Source organism: Chiloscyllium punctatum, chromosome 18 (genome assembly GCF_047496795.1).
Source record: "Chiloscyllium punctatum isolate Juve2018m chromosome 18, sChiPun1.3, whole genome shotgun sequence".
NCBI lineage: Eukaryota > Metazoa > Chordata > Chondrichthyes > Orectolobiformes > Hemiscylliidae > Chiloscyllium > Chiloscyllium punctatum.
In genome coordinates this window covers 90,533,606-90,548,640 of record NC_092756.1, presented here as the reverse complement: position 1 = coordinate 90,548,640, position 15,035 = coordinate 90,533,606, and the positions used below count along the sequence as shown (strand labels likewise).

At 39.4% G+C, this 15,035-nt stretch overlaps 1 protein-coding gene across 1 annotated transcript in view; it reads left to right on the top strand.

The window, feature by feature from the left end:
- Positions 1-15,035, top strand: part of LOC140489069 (F-box only protein 47-like) — a 102,979-nt gene that overhangs the window by 23,892 nt on the left and 64,052 nt on the right. The window contains exon 7 of the mRNA XM_072588307.1: positions 7,795-7,955. Coding sequence (XP_072444408.1) covers positions 7,795-7,907 — 113 coding nt within the window. The 3' untranslated portion in view covers positions 7,908-7,955. The remainder of the gene's footprint in view (positions 1-7,794; positions 7,956-15,035) is intronic.

Sequence of the window (15,035 nt, the reverse complement as noted above, 5' to 3'; positions counted from 1 at the left end):
ATATTGTAATTTTCTTGACCACTGGAAATTGAACCTGCAACATTGACATCGCTTTACATTACAAGTCAGCTAACTGATCCCCAGCTAGAATGTGGAAGTATTGTTGTTTCAGGAAGTATTTGAGGCAATTTAAAAATGCTTTTAAGAGGAAACTGGATAAAGACATGTATGAAAGGAATAGAATAGGGCTTCTCAAACTGTGAGTGGAAATTTTGGTAAAAGAAAACGAATATGACAAGTTAATTAAATCAAAAATTTGTTTAATTATCTTTTATTCGATTATTTGTGATATGAATAATTTGAAGCCTGTGAGATTGGTGTGGATGATGGTTGTTGGGCATGGGTAGGGTAAAAGCTGCAAGGAAAAAGAAAGTAAATCAGTGACTACTTGTATTTATTTAGTATAATTTGGGTGATAAAATGTTGCAATGCACTTCATATGAGTATTATTAAACACAACATGACGCTAAGCTACATATTACTACAGATGACCCAAAACCTAATGAAAGAGTTAGGTTTTCAGAAGTGCCTTAATGGAGAAAATGAGGTTGTGATTCAAAGAGGTGTTGGAAGTGAATTCAGAGCTTATGATCTGGTCAGCTGAAGACAAGCCACCTCAAAAATGTAAATAATATGAGCAGCGATATCATGGAGAGTTCTGGGGTTGCAGGAGGTTACAGAGGTAGGGAAGATGAAACTGTGGATGCGTTTGAAAAAGAATTGAGAATCTTAAAGTCACAACATTTCTTGGCTGGAACCGTGCGAATTCAGAGGTGCTATACGAACCGGTCACAGTAGCAGAGATTTGGATGACCTCAAGTTTACAGGACATGGAATGTGAGAAACCAGCAGGAGTTGAGTCCAGAGATAGCAAAGGAACTGATGAGGAGTTAAATCAGATAATGTTGTGGATATGAAAAAAGACAGTCTTAGTAATGGCACAAATGTGTAGCTATATCAGATCGAGATTTCAAACAGTCTGATTAAGTCTCAAACATGTATCAAGTTGATGGATGGAATTGATAACTAGGAAACAGATTTTGAGGTGGGGACTGAAAGCAATGGCTCCCATCCTAATATATAATTGAAAGAAATTTCAGATCCTTCAATCCTGGGTGTCAAAGAATTGAAACAGATTATTTTAAAACTCCTTTAAACTGTCCCTTATGTGTTTGGTAAATAATGGCAGTTAAATCAGAAAAGTAGACTGGAGAAAAATGGCAGTAATGGAGCTGAAATTTACCAGCCTCTAGGGAGTGGGTTGGGTCAAAAAATAATGGCTCTTCAACCATGTGCTGCCTTCAGGTAAATTTACTCCATCAGGAAGGCCGACAGCCCAAGAAGGCAGGCAGACAATTTCTACAAATATTGACCCAATTAGGGGTCACTGGACAAGAAAGCCAAGCAATTGCTATGGCAATGAGAGTTCAGATCTCAATACTGCAGCCAGTGAAACTTTAAAAAAAATCTGAAAAGCAGTCTCAGTAATGGTGACCAAGAAACTATCATCAATTGTTGTTAAGACCCATACCCTTAACCAATGTATTTCAGAGAAGGAAATCTGCTGTCCTTATCTGATCAGGCCTACAGGGCATCAGTGTGGACTTCACCAGTTTCCTCATTTCCATAGTTCCAGAAGACTGCACTCTCATTAGAGAGAGAGAACTGCTGGTGGATTAACCACAGAACATGGAATGTGAGAAACCAGCAGGGGTTGAGTCCAGAGATAGCAAAGGAACAGATGAGGAGTTGATCCCACAGCAATGTAATTGATTCTTAATTGCTCTCTGAAGTGGTCTAATAAGCCATTCTGTTTAAGGACATTTTGGAATAAGCAATGGCAACAAATTTAGAGGCCATTTTGCTAACGGTGGATTGACTGCCCCCATCATATAAAGAGGTCACTAGTTAAATGGTGGCAATCTTCCAACTGCAGCTTGAGGTGGAGAGAGGGGCTGCTTTCATAAAGAAAGATGAGGCCATCAGCTGTGAAGGCAGCACCCACAGCCCCTGTGATTTCTCCAGGTATCTTCCCCCTCCAGCCCTTAGCCCTGTACATTTTAAAATATATTATTTTCCCACCTTTTGTAGGCTGCAGGGCTCTGATAATGCTGCTGTTTAAGTGCCATCCTATAATTCTGAAGGAGCCTTGCCAGCTGCTTATACATGCCAGCAACATGCCACATACAGAGCAATTTTGTAATGTTGATGTGTAAATATTGATTTTGCTGTGTTTATTTTGCCTGTTTATGCTTTGAGTTCATATTAGTTTTAGTTCCTCTCGCATGGTCCCTTAATTTATCAGACCTGAAATTCATCTTAAGCCATTGTGCAAAATGGCATGAATAAATCAGCGTGTTTTACACTTGCACGTGGTCTATCTCGTCAATAACCAAGAAAATTCGGTGGAGTGTAAAGTAAGCTGTCAGTTCTCTATTGCACATTTTGTACAATTCCAACTCCACCCCTGAAAGAATTTTGCTGGCAGTATTTCTTCTAGAAGTTGAAGCATTAGGTGAGAAAATAAATTAAACTACTGGCAAAATAATTAGTAATCTCACTTTAAGATAAATCTCTTTCCTTTATTCGTATTTTCAGCTTGTGCCAATTGTGAAACCATGTCATCATACACCCTCTAACAAATACAGAATAAAAAAGCCAGTCCTGTCCATTATAGTAATCCAAACTGACAGCTCCTACTTCCTCCAATGCAGCCTTGCAGCTTTCCCTTACCTAAAACAAATGACAGAAAAATATGATAGCAATTATGACAATCGGCTTAATAAACTATGTGTAACAGGAAATGGCAAGATTCTTTGAATGATTGCATGCAAGTAGAAGATATTTGTACAAGAATTTATCTCAGTACTTTTTATTATCCCTCTTTCCCCCCTTTACATGTCCTCTTCACAACTCACTTTCCTACCTATGTTTGTCATCAGTAAATTTAGCTACCATGCCTTCACTCCCTTCATCCAAATCATTTTTCTAAATTGTAAAGAGTTGAAGCCCGAATGCCAACCCCTGTGATATACTCCCTGTGACATTCTGCAAGTCTGAAAAAAAGACCCACTTATTCCTATTCTGTGCTTACTGATAGCCAGCTAATTTTCTATTCAGAATCACAGCACAGAACGAGACTATTCAACCCATTGTGTTGGCCGCAACTTGTTAAATGAGCATCATTACTTCATGCACATTCCTGTTTTTTCCCTATAACCACACATTATTTTTTATCCAAATAATCATCCAGTGCCCTCTCAATTGAACCAGATTCCATGGCCCAACTACTCGCTTCACCCTTGTTTCTTTTGTAGATCACTTTAAATCTATGCCTTCTTGTTCTCATTCTTTTTACAAGCAGGAACAATTTCTCTCTATCTATTCTATCCAGTCTGCTCATGTTTTTGAAAGCCTGTATCAGATCTGCTCTTGCCTTCTTTTCCAACCTCAACAAAATATCTTGATAACTGAAGTTCGTCATCCCTGGAACCTTCCATGCATAAATGTTACCCCCAATATGTTATCCTTATTCACTCAACTATTGTATGGACAGGCACAAAACCATCTGCAGGGAATTTAATTTTTGGCATGGTATTACATTTGAAAATTACCATAGGCTTTAATTCCAGTCAGTCAGTCATGCAAGATAGTGTCACCATGAATCGTATCTTCTTATGTGCTGTGGTTTTCACAAGAATTGTTTTCAAACATTTCTGCATTTTGCCATTGTCTGATGATGATTCTGTGGAAACTGGTAATTATGGCATCATTGTCTTATGGTGGTCTTTGAGCAATCTTGGCAAAAGTGAGGACTGCAGATGCTGGAGATCAGAGTCTAGATTCGAGTGGTGCTGGAAAAGCACAACAGGTCAGACAGTATCTGAGGAGCAGGAAAATCGATGTTTTGGGCAAAAAACCCTTCATCAGGATCTTCCCTTTCCTGATGAAGGGCTTTTGCCCAAAATGTCGATTTACTTGCTCCTTGGATGATGCCTGACCTGCTGTGCTTTTCCAGCACCACTCTAATCTAGACTTTGAGCAATCTTGGTCTTTTGCTACAACACAAAACTCCTTTATTCCCTAATGCAACTAATCAACTGTGATCTTATTTCTAACTTTATTTTTATATATTTTTTAATGTGGGCATTGCTGTCTAGGCCAGCATTTATTGCTCATCCCTGCTCGTTCAAAAGGAGTGGTGGTGAGCTGTCTTCTTGAACCACTGCAGTTCATTTGGTGTAGCTACATTCACAGCGTTTTTAAGGGAGAAATTTTGCATGTGCAGCTTCTTAAGTGTTGTTGGAGCTACATTCATCCAAGCAAAGGGGGAGTATTCCTTCACACTCCTGACTTGTGCATTGTAGATAGTATACAGGTTTTGTGGAGTCAGGAGTGATTTACTCTTGCAGGATTCCTTGTTTCTGACCTAGTCCTGAAGCCACTGCATTTATATAGTTATTCAATTAAGTTTCTGATCAATGGTGACCTCCAGGATGTTGATGGAGAGAGATTCAGTGATGGTAATGTCATTGAATGTCATTAAGCGATGGTTAGATTCTCTCTTGTTGGAGATGTTCGTTACCTGGCACTTGTGTAACGCCACTTGTCATCTTCCCTCCTCAGGCGACTGACTGTGTGGAGTTTGCACGTTCTCCCCGTGTCTGCGTGGGTTTCCTCCGGGTGCTCCGGTTTCCTCCCACAGTCCAAAGATGTGCAGGTCAGGTGAATTGGCCATGCTAAATTGCCCGTAGTGTTAGGTAAGGGGTAAATGTAGGGGTATGGGTGGGTTGCGCTTTGGCGGGGTGGTGTGGATTTATTGGGCCGAAGGGCCTGTTTCCACACTGTAAGTAATCTAATCTAAAAATCTAGGTCTGCTCCAGATTTTGCTGCATTTGGACATAGATTGTTTAATTATCTGAGGAGTCATAAATAGTGCTGAACATTGTGCAATCATCAGAAAACATCCGAAATTCTGACCTTACATTGAAGGGAGGATCATTGATAAAGCAGCTGAAGATACTTGGACCTAGGACACTACTCTGAAGAACTCCAGCAAACATTTCTGGAGCTGGGAGCACTGACCACCAGCAACCACAACCATCTTCTTTTGAGTCAAGTATGACTCCAACTAGTGGAAATGTTTTCCCCGATTCCCATTGACTCCAGTTTTGCTAGTGTGTATTGGTGGCACAGTAGTAAGTTATTACTATGTAAATACTGCTTGATAGCACACATGACAGCACTTTACATCACTTTACTGATAATTGAGAGCAGATTGATGGGCAGTAATCGGCTGATTTGTAATTGTCCTACTTTATGTGTACCGGATATACCTTGGTTATTTTCCACTTTGTTAATTCGATGTCAGTATTGTAACTATACTTGGACAGCTTGGCTAGGGGCATTGTAAGTTCTGGGGCACATGTTTATCATAATATTGCTGGAATGTTGTCAGGGCTTTTATAGCCTTCGCAATATCTCGTGCCCACCCATCTGTTTCTTGATATAACATGGAATGAGTCAAGTGAAGACTGGCATCTGTGATACTGGCGAGATTCAGAGGAGGCGAGTTGGATCATCCTCACAACATTTCTGGCTGAAGGTTGTTGCAACTACTTCACCCTTATTGTTTGCAATGATCTGTTGGGCTTTTCCACCTTTGGGATGGGGATATTTATGGATTTCCTTCTGCTAGTGAGCTGTTAATTGTCCACCCCCATTTTAAAGTGGATGTGGCAAAACCCCAGAGCGTAGATCTGATCTGTTGGTTGTGGAATCATCTAGCTTTGTGTATCACTTGATGCTTATGCTGTTTGACATGCAAGTAGTCCTGCATTGAAGTTTCATCAGGTTGACACTTCATTTTTTTGTATGCCTGGTGCTGCACTTCACATGTTCTCCTACACTTTTCATTGAACTAGGGATGATTCCTTAGCTTAGAATGGTAGAGTGAGGTGTATGCTGGGCTATGAGATCGCAGATTGTGTTTAAGTACAATTTTGTCCTGCTGATGGCCCACAGAATCTCATGGATGCCCAGTCTTGAGATGCCAGATCTGTTTGAAGTCATTTAGTACAGTATTAGTGCCATACGCATGATGGAGAGTATCTCTAGTGTGAAGATGGAACTTTATCAGTACAAGGACTGTGCAGTGGTTACTCCTACTGACACTAAGAACAAAGAACAGTACAGTGCAGAAACAAGTCCTTTAGCCCTCCAAGCCTACGCTGACACATTTTGCTCTTCCGTACTAAAACTGTCTTCACTTATAGGATCCATATCCCTCTATTCCCTTCCTATTGAAGTATTTGTCCACTGTCATGTACACATGCATCTATGGAAGACATATTAGTGAGAATGAGGTTAAATATGTTTTTCCATCTTGTTGGTTCCTTCACCACCCGTTTCAGATACAGTCAAGCAGCTATGTCACTTATTAGATTGATTTATAACTGAGTGGCTTGCTGAACCATACCAAAGGGCATTGATATTCAATTAGGACTGCTGTCATGTGTAGATTAGACTCAGTAAGTGATGTACTCTTTTTTTGAAGAAGCAGTTTGAACAGATAGAATTTATGCTAATCCCTTACTTATTGGAGTATCTACACCACAGGGAGTGTCGTGGCTCAAGAAGATGGCTCACCACCATTTTTCAAGGGCAATAGGGTTTGATGATAACCTAGCCAGTGACAACCCATGAAAGTATGTAAAAAAGCAACTTTCTGTTGTTTTTCTGTGTAATGGTGCACTCAGTCCGTGTTGCTATTTCAACATGCACTTTTTACATATGTGTTGTGGATGGAGATCATAGATGCTTCTTTTCATCGTGTGGCTGACTGGGAGTCTCCCCCGTTCTTGCTACTTGCCATTGGCGTGTGTTGGAATGATTTACAGGTTGATGCTCAACCTTTTTATATTTTTCTGGTACTAGGCTGTAAATTGCCATTTTTCATATTTATTTTGTTGATTATTTACTGCAGACAGAAAGCTTTAATGGCAGGAAAGAAATAACCAATAAAGAAAAGTTATGGAGCCTGACAACATGAAATCAATTAGCTTTATAAATGCTTACAGCTGAGCTGACATGATCATTGAAATAAACCCGAGTTAATGACTGAATTTGTGCCTTTGTTAATCTAGTTCCATCATACTGTGACGCTAAGTAATAATATCAAACAATTCCTCCAATTAAGTCTACAAAAATATCTTGGAGGAAAAGAAAAATCAGTCACACAGTGTTCATATTCCTGATTGCTCTCCGGTGATCTGTAAGAAATGAGCTTCTGAATACTTCATGAGAACAGGTTTGGGCACAACATGTTTGACACTTCGTGGTCAAATATTCTACCAACGTTCACTGCCTCGGCTTTATTTGGGTGAGGTTCCTGACATCTGCTAAGATTAAGGAACTACAATCCAGCACGCAAACCTTCAGGAGAATTGTGAGAAAAATACAAAGTTAAATTCACCTGGGATGGAGTTGCAATTCCAGTGATCTGGCATCTGATGACAGTTTTATACCTAATCCTATATTTAGTTCCATTGACGTTATTGGATCTGATTGTTGAGAGGCACGTACAAACTGTCAGATGTGACATCATCGGTTTTGTGTTTCTACCTAAGTTGATTTCACCTCTGTAGAAATTAACAAATGGACATTTTGGCTATTTTAGAATTGTTGTTTTATATGAATCTTGATACTAAAACGTAATTCTTTCAATGCGATAAACTGTGATTGAATTTGTTAATCTGATAATGCTAATTTGCTGCTGCACTGGTTGTATTGCAGGTGGCCTTGATGAGGATGAAGGCGTAACATACAACATGTACAATATGGTGAACGCCCAAGCAGAGTTCCATAAAGAAGTCATGCTTTGTGCCTTCAGCAACATCCTAACATGAAAGGCATTCTTGAAATTAAGAGTCATACTTCATATAACCTAACCTATGGTCAGATCAAATAACCTTCTTCATTACTTTATTGTTTTCATTTCCCTGGCAATTGAGAAAATAAGATTGCTTTCCACAACTTAGCATTCATTTTGAGCTCTTTCTCAAGGGTAAAATTTATTCCACTTAATATGGTGAAGCAAGTTCTCATTACCTCAATTTAATTCAGCCACACATGGATTAAATTGAACAGCTAACCTTAAAACTTGTCAATAATTAGCTATCTTTTCCAATTGCTTTTCTTTTTATACTGACCTTCTTGTTTCTAGATTGTAAGAGTGTAGGAAGGCGATTAAACTCAGATATTGATTCACAATACAAACCAGTGCGTGTCACAAAATGGTACTGATTCATGATCCTCAGTTCTATCCCACGTCATGGAGAGGAGACTCAATCTGCAGCAGGCTTTTATGCTGACATAGTAGCTGAATGGGAAATCATACTTGCAAACCTACATCCAGGCTACTAAGCTGTGAAGCTCTTGAATATCCAGTAATGGATAGAGTTAAAGAACAAAATCTGGAATGCAAAACTTAGCTTTCAATTATTTATAATTTTAATATTTTTGGACATTAACATTTCAATAAATAATCCGTTCCTTGCCCATTATAATATGTTTTCCTTAAAGATGTTACGTTAGAGATTTGGGGTGATAAGTACTCAGTCTGTGGTTTTAATGTATTCCAAGTTGGGAAAACTAGTTTTACCTTCATGTTACAGCTGTGCTGTACATCAGCCTTGCTGCTGCTGCTCACACATATTTCACATAACACACATCCGAGTTAACACGCTACAGTATGCACCTCAGTATGTAACATGTAGCACTATTAACACATTATAGTAACTATTTGTCATGTCTAACATCTGACAATTTTACAATGCTTGTCAGAGTACTGATGTTTAGATAGGTTGGAGTAATGTCTGGCTTATATAGAGTCTGGATGCAAGGATCGGGCACTGAAGTTAATTCATTGGTCTATGATGCTTCTGATTTTCTCATCAGTAAATTGAGTAGTTGGAGAATTAGCTACAGTGATCTCTGGATCCAATTTTCCAATCTGTGCTCCTGTGAAACAAAGGTTCATGAATAAAAGGAAGTATCATAATACTCAACTCTGGAAAACATGACACGTGGTTGTGTTAGGTTGAATATTATACAACATCTCTTTGTCCAAAGAACAGCTGGGGCAAAATGCTACTGAGCCTCTGTGACGAGCACACATTCGATTTTGGCACGCTAAAAGGCATATCTTGATTGGCTGAAGATATTGGAAAACACTTTCAGTTGTTGCATACAGATAGGGAAGTAAAGTAGGTAGAATTACATCTGCAGCCTATTGAAGACAATAAAATTGAATAATGGAATATATAACAGGCAAATCTCTACAATTCTGCCTCCCTACCCATGTCCTTCCACAAACTTGGACGTTTTGGTCCTCTGAACCTTTTGTTATTCTGCTTCAAAGCTACTGCTGCTACCATGATAGCTGAAAATTAGATTGGTAGGGTTACTTTAGAAATTGGCTCCATCTTGTGATGGACTAAACTCATGGCCTGATATCTTCATTGAGCCAAAACCACTTCTTTACTGTTTAATAAATCTGATATTTGTTAGTGAAAAGTAGATAGAATAAATTGATGGTATAGTGCAATGTGGAGAAACAAGGTGACTTTTTGGTGAAGTTAAAAATTTTGTACTTAAAGCATTGGTTAATGTTTTCGTGTAATATCCCCATATGTTATTTTAACTGAGTCAATAACGTTTAAAATAAATTGCTTAATCATTTTGTTGAAACACATACAAAGGAACTTATGGGCCCAGAACAATTTCCAGTATGTAGACGGGCATAAATTTTTTTTTGATTGTTGGTGGATCTCTTATACCCAAGTAAGTCATCACACAAAAATGTCCTCAGAACATTATCGATACACTGTATTTAGTGTGGGGAATCTGCAGCAACTGTTCATTGCCTGCATTGCAGGCATGCTTGTGTGTCTCAAAATTGTGAAGCCCAAATAAGGAGTGCATGCCAAATTTTATATTTTACACATTTTTCTTTCTCTTCAGGTTTTTCCAAAACTGCATGATGTTTTGTTGCTGAGAGGCCATGCATATAAGCCATTCCTGAGCTCCTGGCAATGCATCAGCTCAAACTAGCCACCAGCAATTTTATCAGAAAAAAAATCCATGTTTTTTTTCTTCATCTTCCAATTATTTTCTTTGCCCTCTGGGGCAAATGAACAAAGCTCTACTGAGTGCTTTTCTTTTCAGCACCAAAGCTGAGGCTATAATTTTGACCTGTGTGACATTGTGAGCAAGGAATGATACCTTAATACGTTACTTTGTTGATGCAATTACATAAGTGCAAACACATAGCCTGTGAACTCTGCTTGTCAGAATCCCTTTTTAGCCTGTGAGGTCTTGTAAGAAGGAGACTCTGATGATTACTGATGAGACCGCAGGAATACCTGGATTTTAGTGCTGTCAGAAGTGCTTCTTCTGCATTTATGGTGTATGACCAATACAGTCACAACATTAAAAAGCTTTTAGTATAGAAAATTGCTGAATCCCTGCCATAGTAATTAATATATTGTTCACCTCCTTGACATAGGAATGACATATTTAAAATTAATGGCCCCACATACTGAGAGCAGTTGCTTATAACATTTTTACAATCCTTTGTTCACCCTTAAGTGGAACCTACTGCTTTGATGGCTAGTTTGTGATACAGGGTGATGCCAATAGTGAGGAGTCAATACCCATACTGGCTGAGGTTACCATGAAGGTCCTACCTTCTCAACTTCGCTTCAACCACCACCAGTTGTCTCTCTTTGATGTGACAGCAGTCCTATGGTCCCTTGGGACTCTGGTGACTTTGCCCTTTTTTCTGCAAGCTGTAAAGGTTGGGGAAATTGGAAAATGCCCGTATTGGAGGGCTCCTTAACATCGACAGTGGTGGGGATGGGGAGGTAGGGAATGAGAAAAGTTTAGTTAGTTGTATGGAGAAGTAAATTCCTGTGTGTTCATTGCAATTTATACACTACTTCATGAAGGCAAGAAAGCAAAACAGTAACTGGGATCTGTCAGTTTTTGTCGTCAATTTGTCAGTTGTATTTGAATAGACGGGAACAAAAAAAATGTCTGCACTCTCCTCCCACTTCCATTTACTACTAACCTTCAATACACCTGTTTCAAAGTATGATCCTGTCCGAGTAACATGCAAAGAAGAGAAATACATAAATACAACGTATTTCCTTCAGTCTTTCCTCTTTCAATCGTGTCTTAGCCACTCTGGATGGCAACAATAACTCTTCATTTCAGAATTGTAAATAGCCAGATAAGCCTATTTAAAGCTTAAAACCAGAAACTCCATGCAATTTAGTCATGGACAGTAATACAGCAAAGAAAAATTACCATTTTGCCAACAGTTTAGAAACCCATTGCGTAAAAGCACTATCCCCATCCTAGCTAAAATCTCTGGCACTTGTACATCTGCTAAACATGTTATTAAACCTGAGGTTGGAAAAATTGGTCAGGGTAAGCAATACATCTCCAGTCTAGGATCGAATTTCTGCTTAACTGAAGATAAGCTCAATTCTGATAAAGTAAAAGGTCTATCTTACAATTTGTAGGTCTCAATGCATGACCAGAAAGTGCTGCATTGACGTGAGTAATCTGACACTAGCAATCAGTTCATGCTCTGTCCAGTAGGATGAAACCTCTACTGTAACACACAACTACAAATGTGTTACTTGCATTTTTCTAAATATTTCCAATCTACCATCTGTATATCTGGAATTGAGACTTCTTTCCTTAATATATATAGAGTTGCAAAGAATTGTAATAAACTTTCATACGCTTTTATTTATTTCTGTTGGTTTAACAGGATATATCTATTTGTTTAAACTTTCTGTGTTGATTGCACTGGACAGTTAACAGTTTTTCTGAGAAGTTGCTGAGACCAACAAGGTGCACACAGTTGAAATGATACAGGAACTATTTTTTTTGTCTTTTAGTTAATAAATAGATGTGGCCAAGGTATGGTGGAGGTGTGGCTTTTTATTCAGCTTCACCTTTCCCATAAAATGACTGAAGACATGAGTGCCAGCTCAATTGTTGTGAACATATGTGTAGCACTAAGCCACAGAGAAACAGAGACAAATAAAATAATAATGTTAAAATTAATCATAATTCTTTGTAACTCTTATTTTTGAAGAAATAGGAGTGATGAGGCTACCTCCTTAAAGAGATATGTGCAAGGGCCAAATGCAAAACATATAAGCTAGAAACTAGCTTTAACTTGAATAGACGTAGCTACATTATTTATTTGTTAATGTCTTTGCATCTGGTAATTTATATGTGAGATAATTTAGATTATTTTAAGCCTTGGAAAGGAAGATGCCAAATAATTTAAATTATTTATTTGTAAATAGAATTGAGATTGTATTTTTCATGTTTGTTGCAGATGGATATTAAAGCTTAAAATGTTTGCATGGAATTTAGTATTTTGATTCAACTATGATAATGTCATAAATGTGCTCCTCCCAGAAGGGTACTACTCCAGTACCTTGCCCAATGATCTATTTTTCTTGTGTCAGCCTAAATACTGATTGTAAGTAAGATAATTCCCCATGTATATATCCTGTCAGCGACTACTGTTTTACTCATGTGCACTTGGTATATTAGAAAATGTCTTACATTCAGTACTGGTGAATGTATTTTACATGTAGTCACCCTACAAGTGTCACTCACCATTCAGTGCAATACAGCGTATTCTTTACCAGTCTGATATTCTGACATGACTTTATTAAACTCAGCACATGGAAACGTGTCTTCTATGTTTTTGGCCAGAGTTGTGAGTAATACTTTGAGATTAGATTAGATTACTGATTGTGGAAACAGGCCCTTCGGCCCAACAAGTCCACACCGACCCTCCAAAGATCAATCCACCCAGTCCCCTACATTTACCCCTAACTAATGCACCTAACACTATGGGCAATTTAGTATAGCCAGTTCACCTAACTTGTACATCTTTGGTCTGTGGGAGGAAACTGGAGCATCCAGAGGAAACCCATGCAGAGACGGGGAGAATGTGCAAACTCAACACAGACAGTTGCCCGAGGTGGGAGTTGAACCCGGGTCCCTAACACTGTGAGGCAGTAGTGCTAACCACTGAATCACCGTGCTGTGACTTCAAAATTAAGACTTCTTCAACACCAAACTTAGTACCAACACTTCATACTGCTGTGCCCATTCTCCTACCTTCTCATTCATGTTTTTGTGACACATTTAGATGTTCCTTGTTCTTTGCCATTAAAATTCCTGTTGATCTGCTTGCTAATGGATTTGCTTTCTTCTGTGGGCATGGATTAGTTATTCTGTTTCATTGAGCTGACCTCGGTGATAGCTTTGCTGCCCTTTTAGAGTTAGATATGAAACTGCAGATTGGAGCTTCCACACATGTTGCATATTATACTAACAGATGACCAACAAACAGTAAACAAGAAAATAATGAAAGACCGGGCTGAATCTTAATCATATTTTGATGAAGAATCATTTTCTTCAATTCTTGTGAAGAACTGGTATTTGTGATGTTTCATGCTATTGCCCCAAACTCATTACCTACCTCCATGTCCCTGTGGTATCCCTCTCATCCAACACTAACTCTATTCTCCCAGTTGCAGTAGCTGGAAGTACTTGCCACTTTGCATATATCACAGAATATATCAACATTCCTGGTGCCCTCTACATTTTCACACCATTCTTCCAGGGCATGGCAGATAAAACCAAATTGGCATCCTACTTTCCATCCTAGACTTTGAGGTCTTGGTCAGTTAGATGGTGCAAAAAAGAAGCCACCCTATTCCCAGAGAGTTGCCAGAGGAGGCTTTGCTACCAAAACCTGTTGGCCTTGTCAAGGTTGCCACCGAGTTCAGCGTAGTCCCCAGAGTCTGGAGCAATAACCGGCAATATAGAAAGAAGGACAATGGCTTTCTCCACTCCACTAGAATAAATGGCACCATCGTCTTTCTGCTACCTCACACTCACTTTAACCCTGAATTGAACTCCCACCAACATTCATGCACTACCGCTATCACTACTGTAGTCAACACTCTCCCTCACTTGCTTTCACCCATCACAACAGTAACCACCCCCCCCCCCCCCCCCCCGCAGCTCCCCCACCATCCAAACCATTAACCTTGCATTTGTCTTCATTGACTACTCGCCAGCAGGTGCACAGATTCTAGAAAAACTAATCAACAAGCTGGTGCAGGGTACACAAGGAAGCATTGCCAATGCCTCTGAGCACCTTTCCCACATATGTCATATTTCCCACAGCAGCACCACTGTTAACAGCTATGCCACCCACTTTCATATCACTCAATCACACCCTTTCATTAAATGGCCATAACAGAGCCCAAAGGGCCACAATAGGTGATAGTGTACCCAACATTTGGTGACTCACCCCATACAAAGAGAATTTTGACATTGGCCAGCAAATATCTGGGCCACTCTTATGTGGACATTGAAACTTCTATGTCTTAACAACCAAATTTATATTGTGTGCTCTTCTCCCATTACCTGTACTGTACATTGCATTTAATTTTAACATCCACAACCAGTATCCTTTGATCACAAAGATCTCTCTTTTATTTAGGTATTGGCAAGATGTCCAAGGTGTCTGCAATCATTAAACCCATACCATGAGAGCAGCCCTCCTCACTTCTGAGAAACAGAATGCTCAGAGGAAGCATTGGCAAGGCTTCCTTGTGTACCCTGCACCAGCTCAGATACTAACACTTGTTGGTTAGTTTTTCTAGATTAGAGTCTATGCACATGCTGGTGAGCACTTCACTGCCATGTTTGCACAGCTAGCTGAGGAAGAAATTCCTCAAGTTTCTGGCACTTGGAAGATTGCCAGAGACCAAGTACCTGCTCAACCTCAAGCAGGAGAGACTCCATGGTGTTGGCTATCGAGACTTCGTACAAATGCACAGGCAGAGACAGGAGCAGCAAACACTATAGCACATCCATGGAAGGAATGCAGCAATGCCATGAGGCTCCTGCTGCCTCAGGCG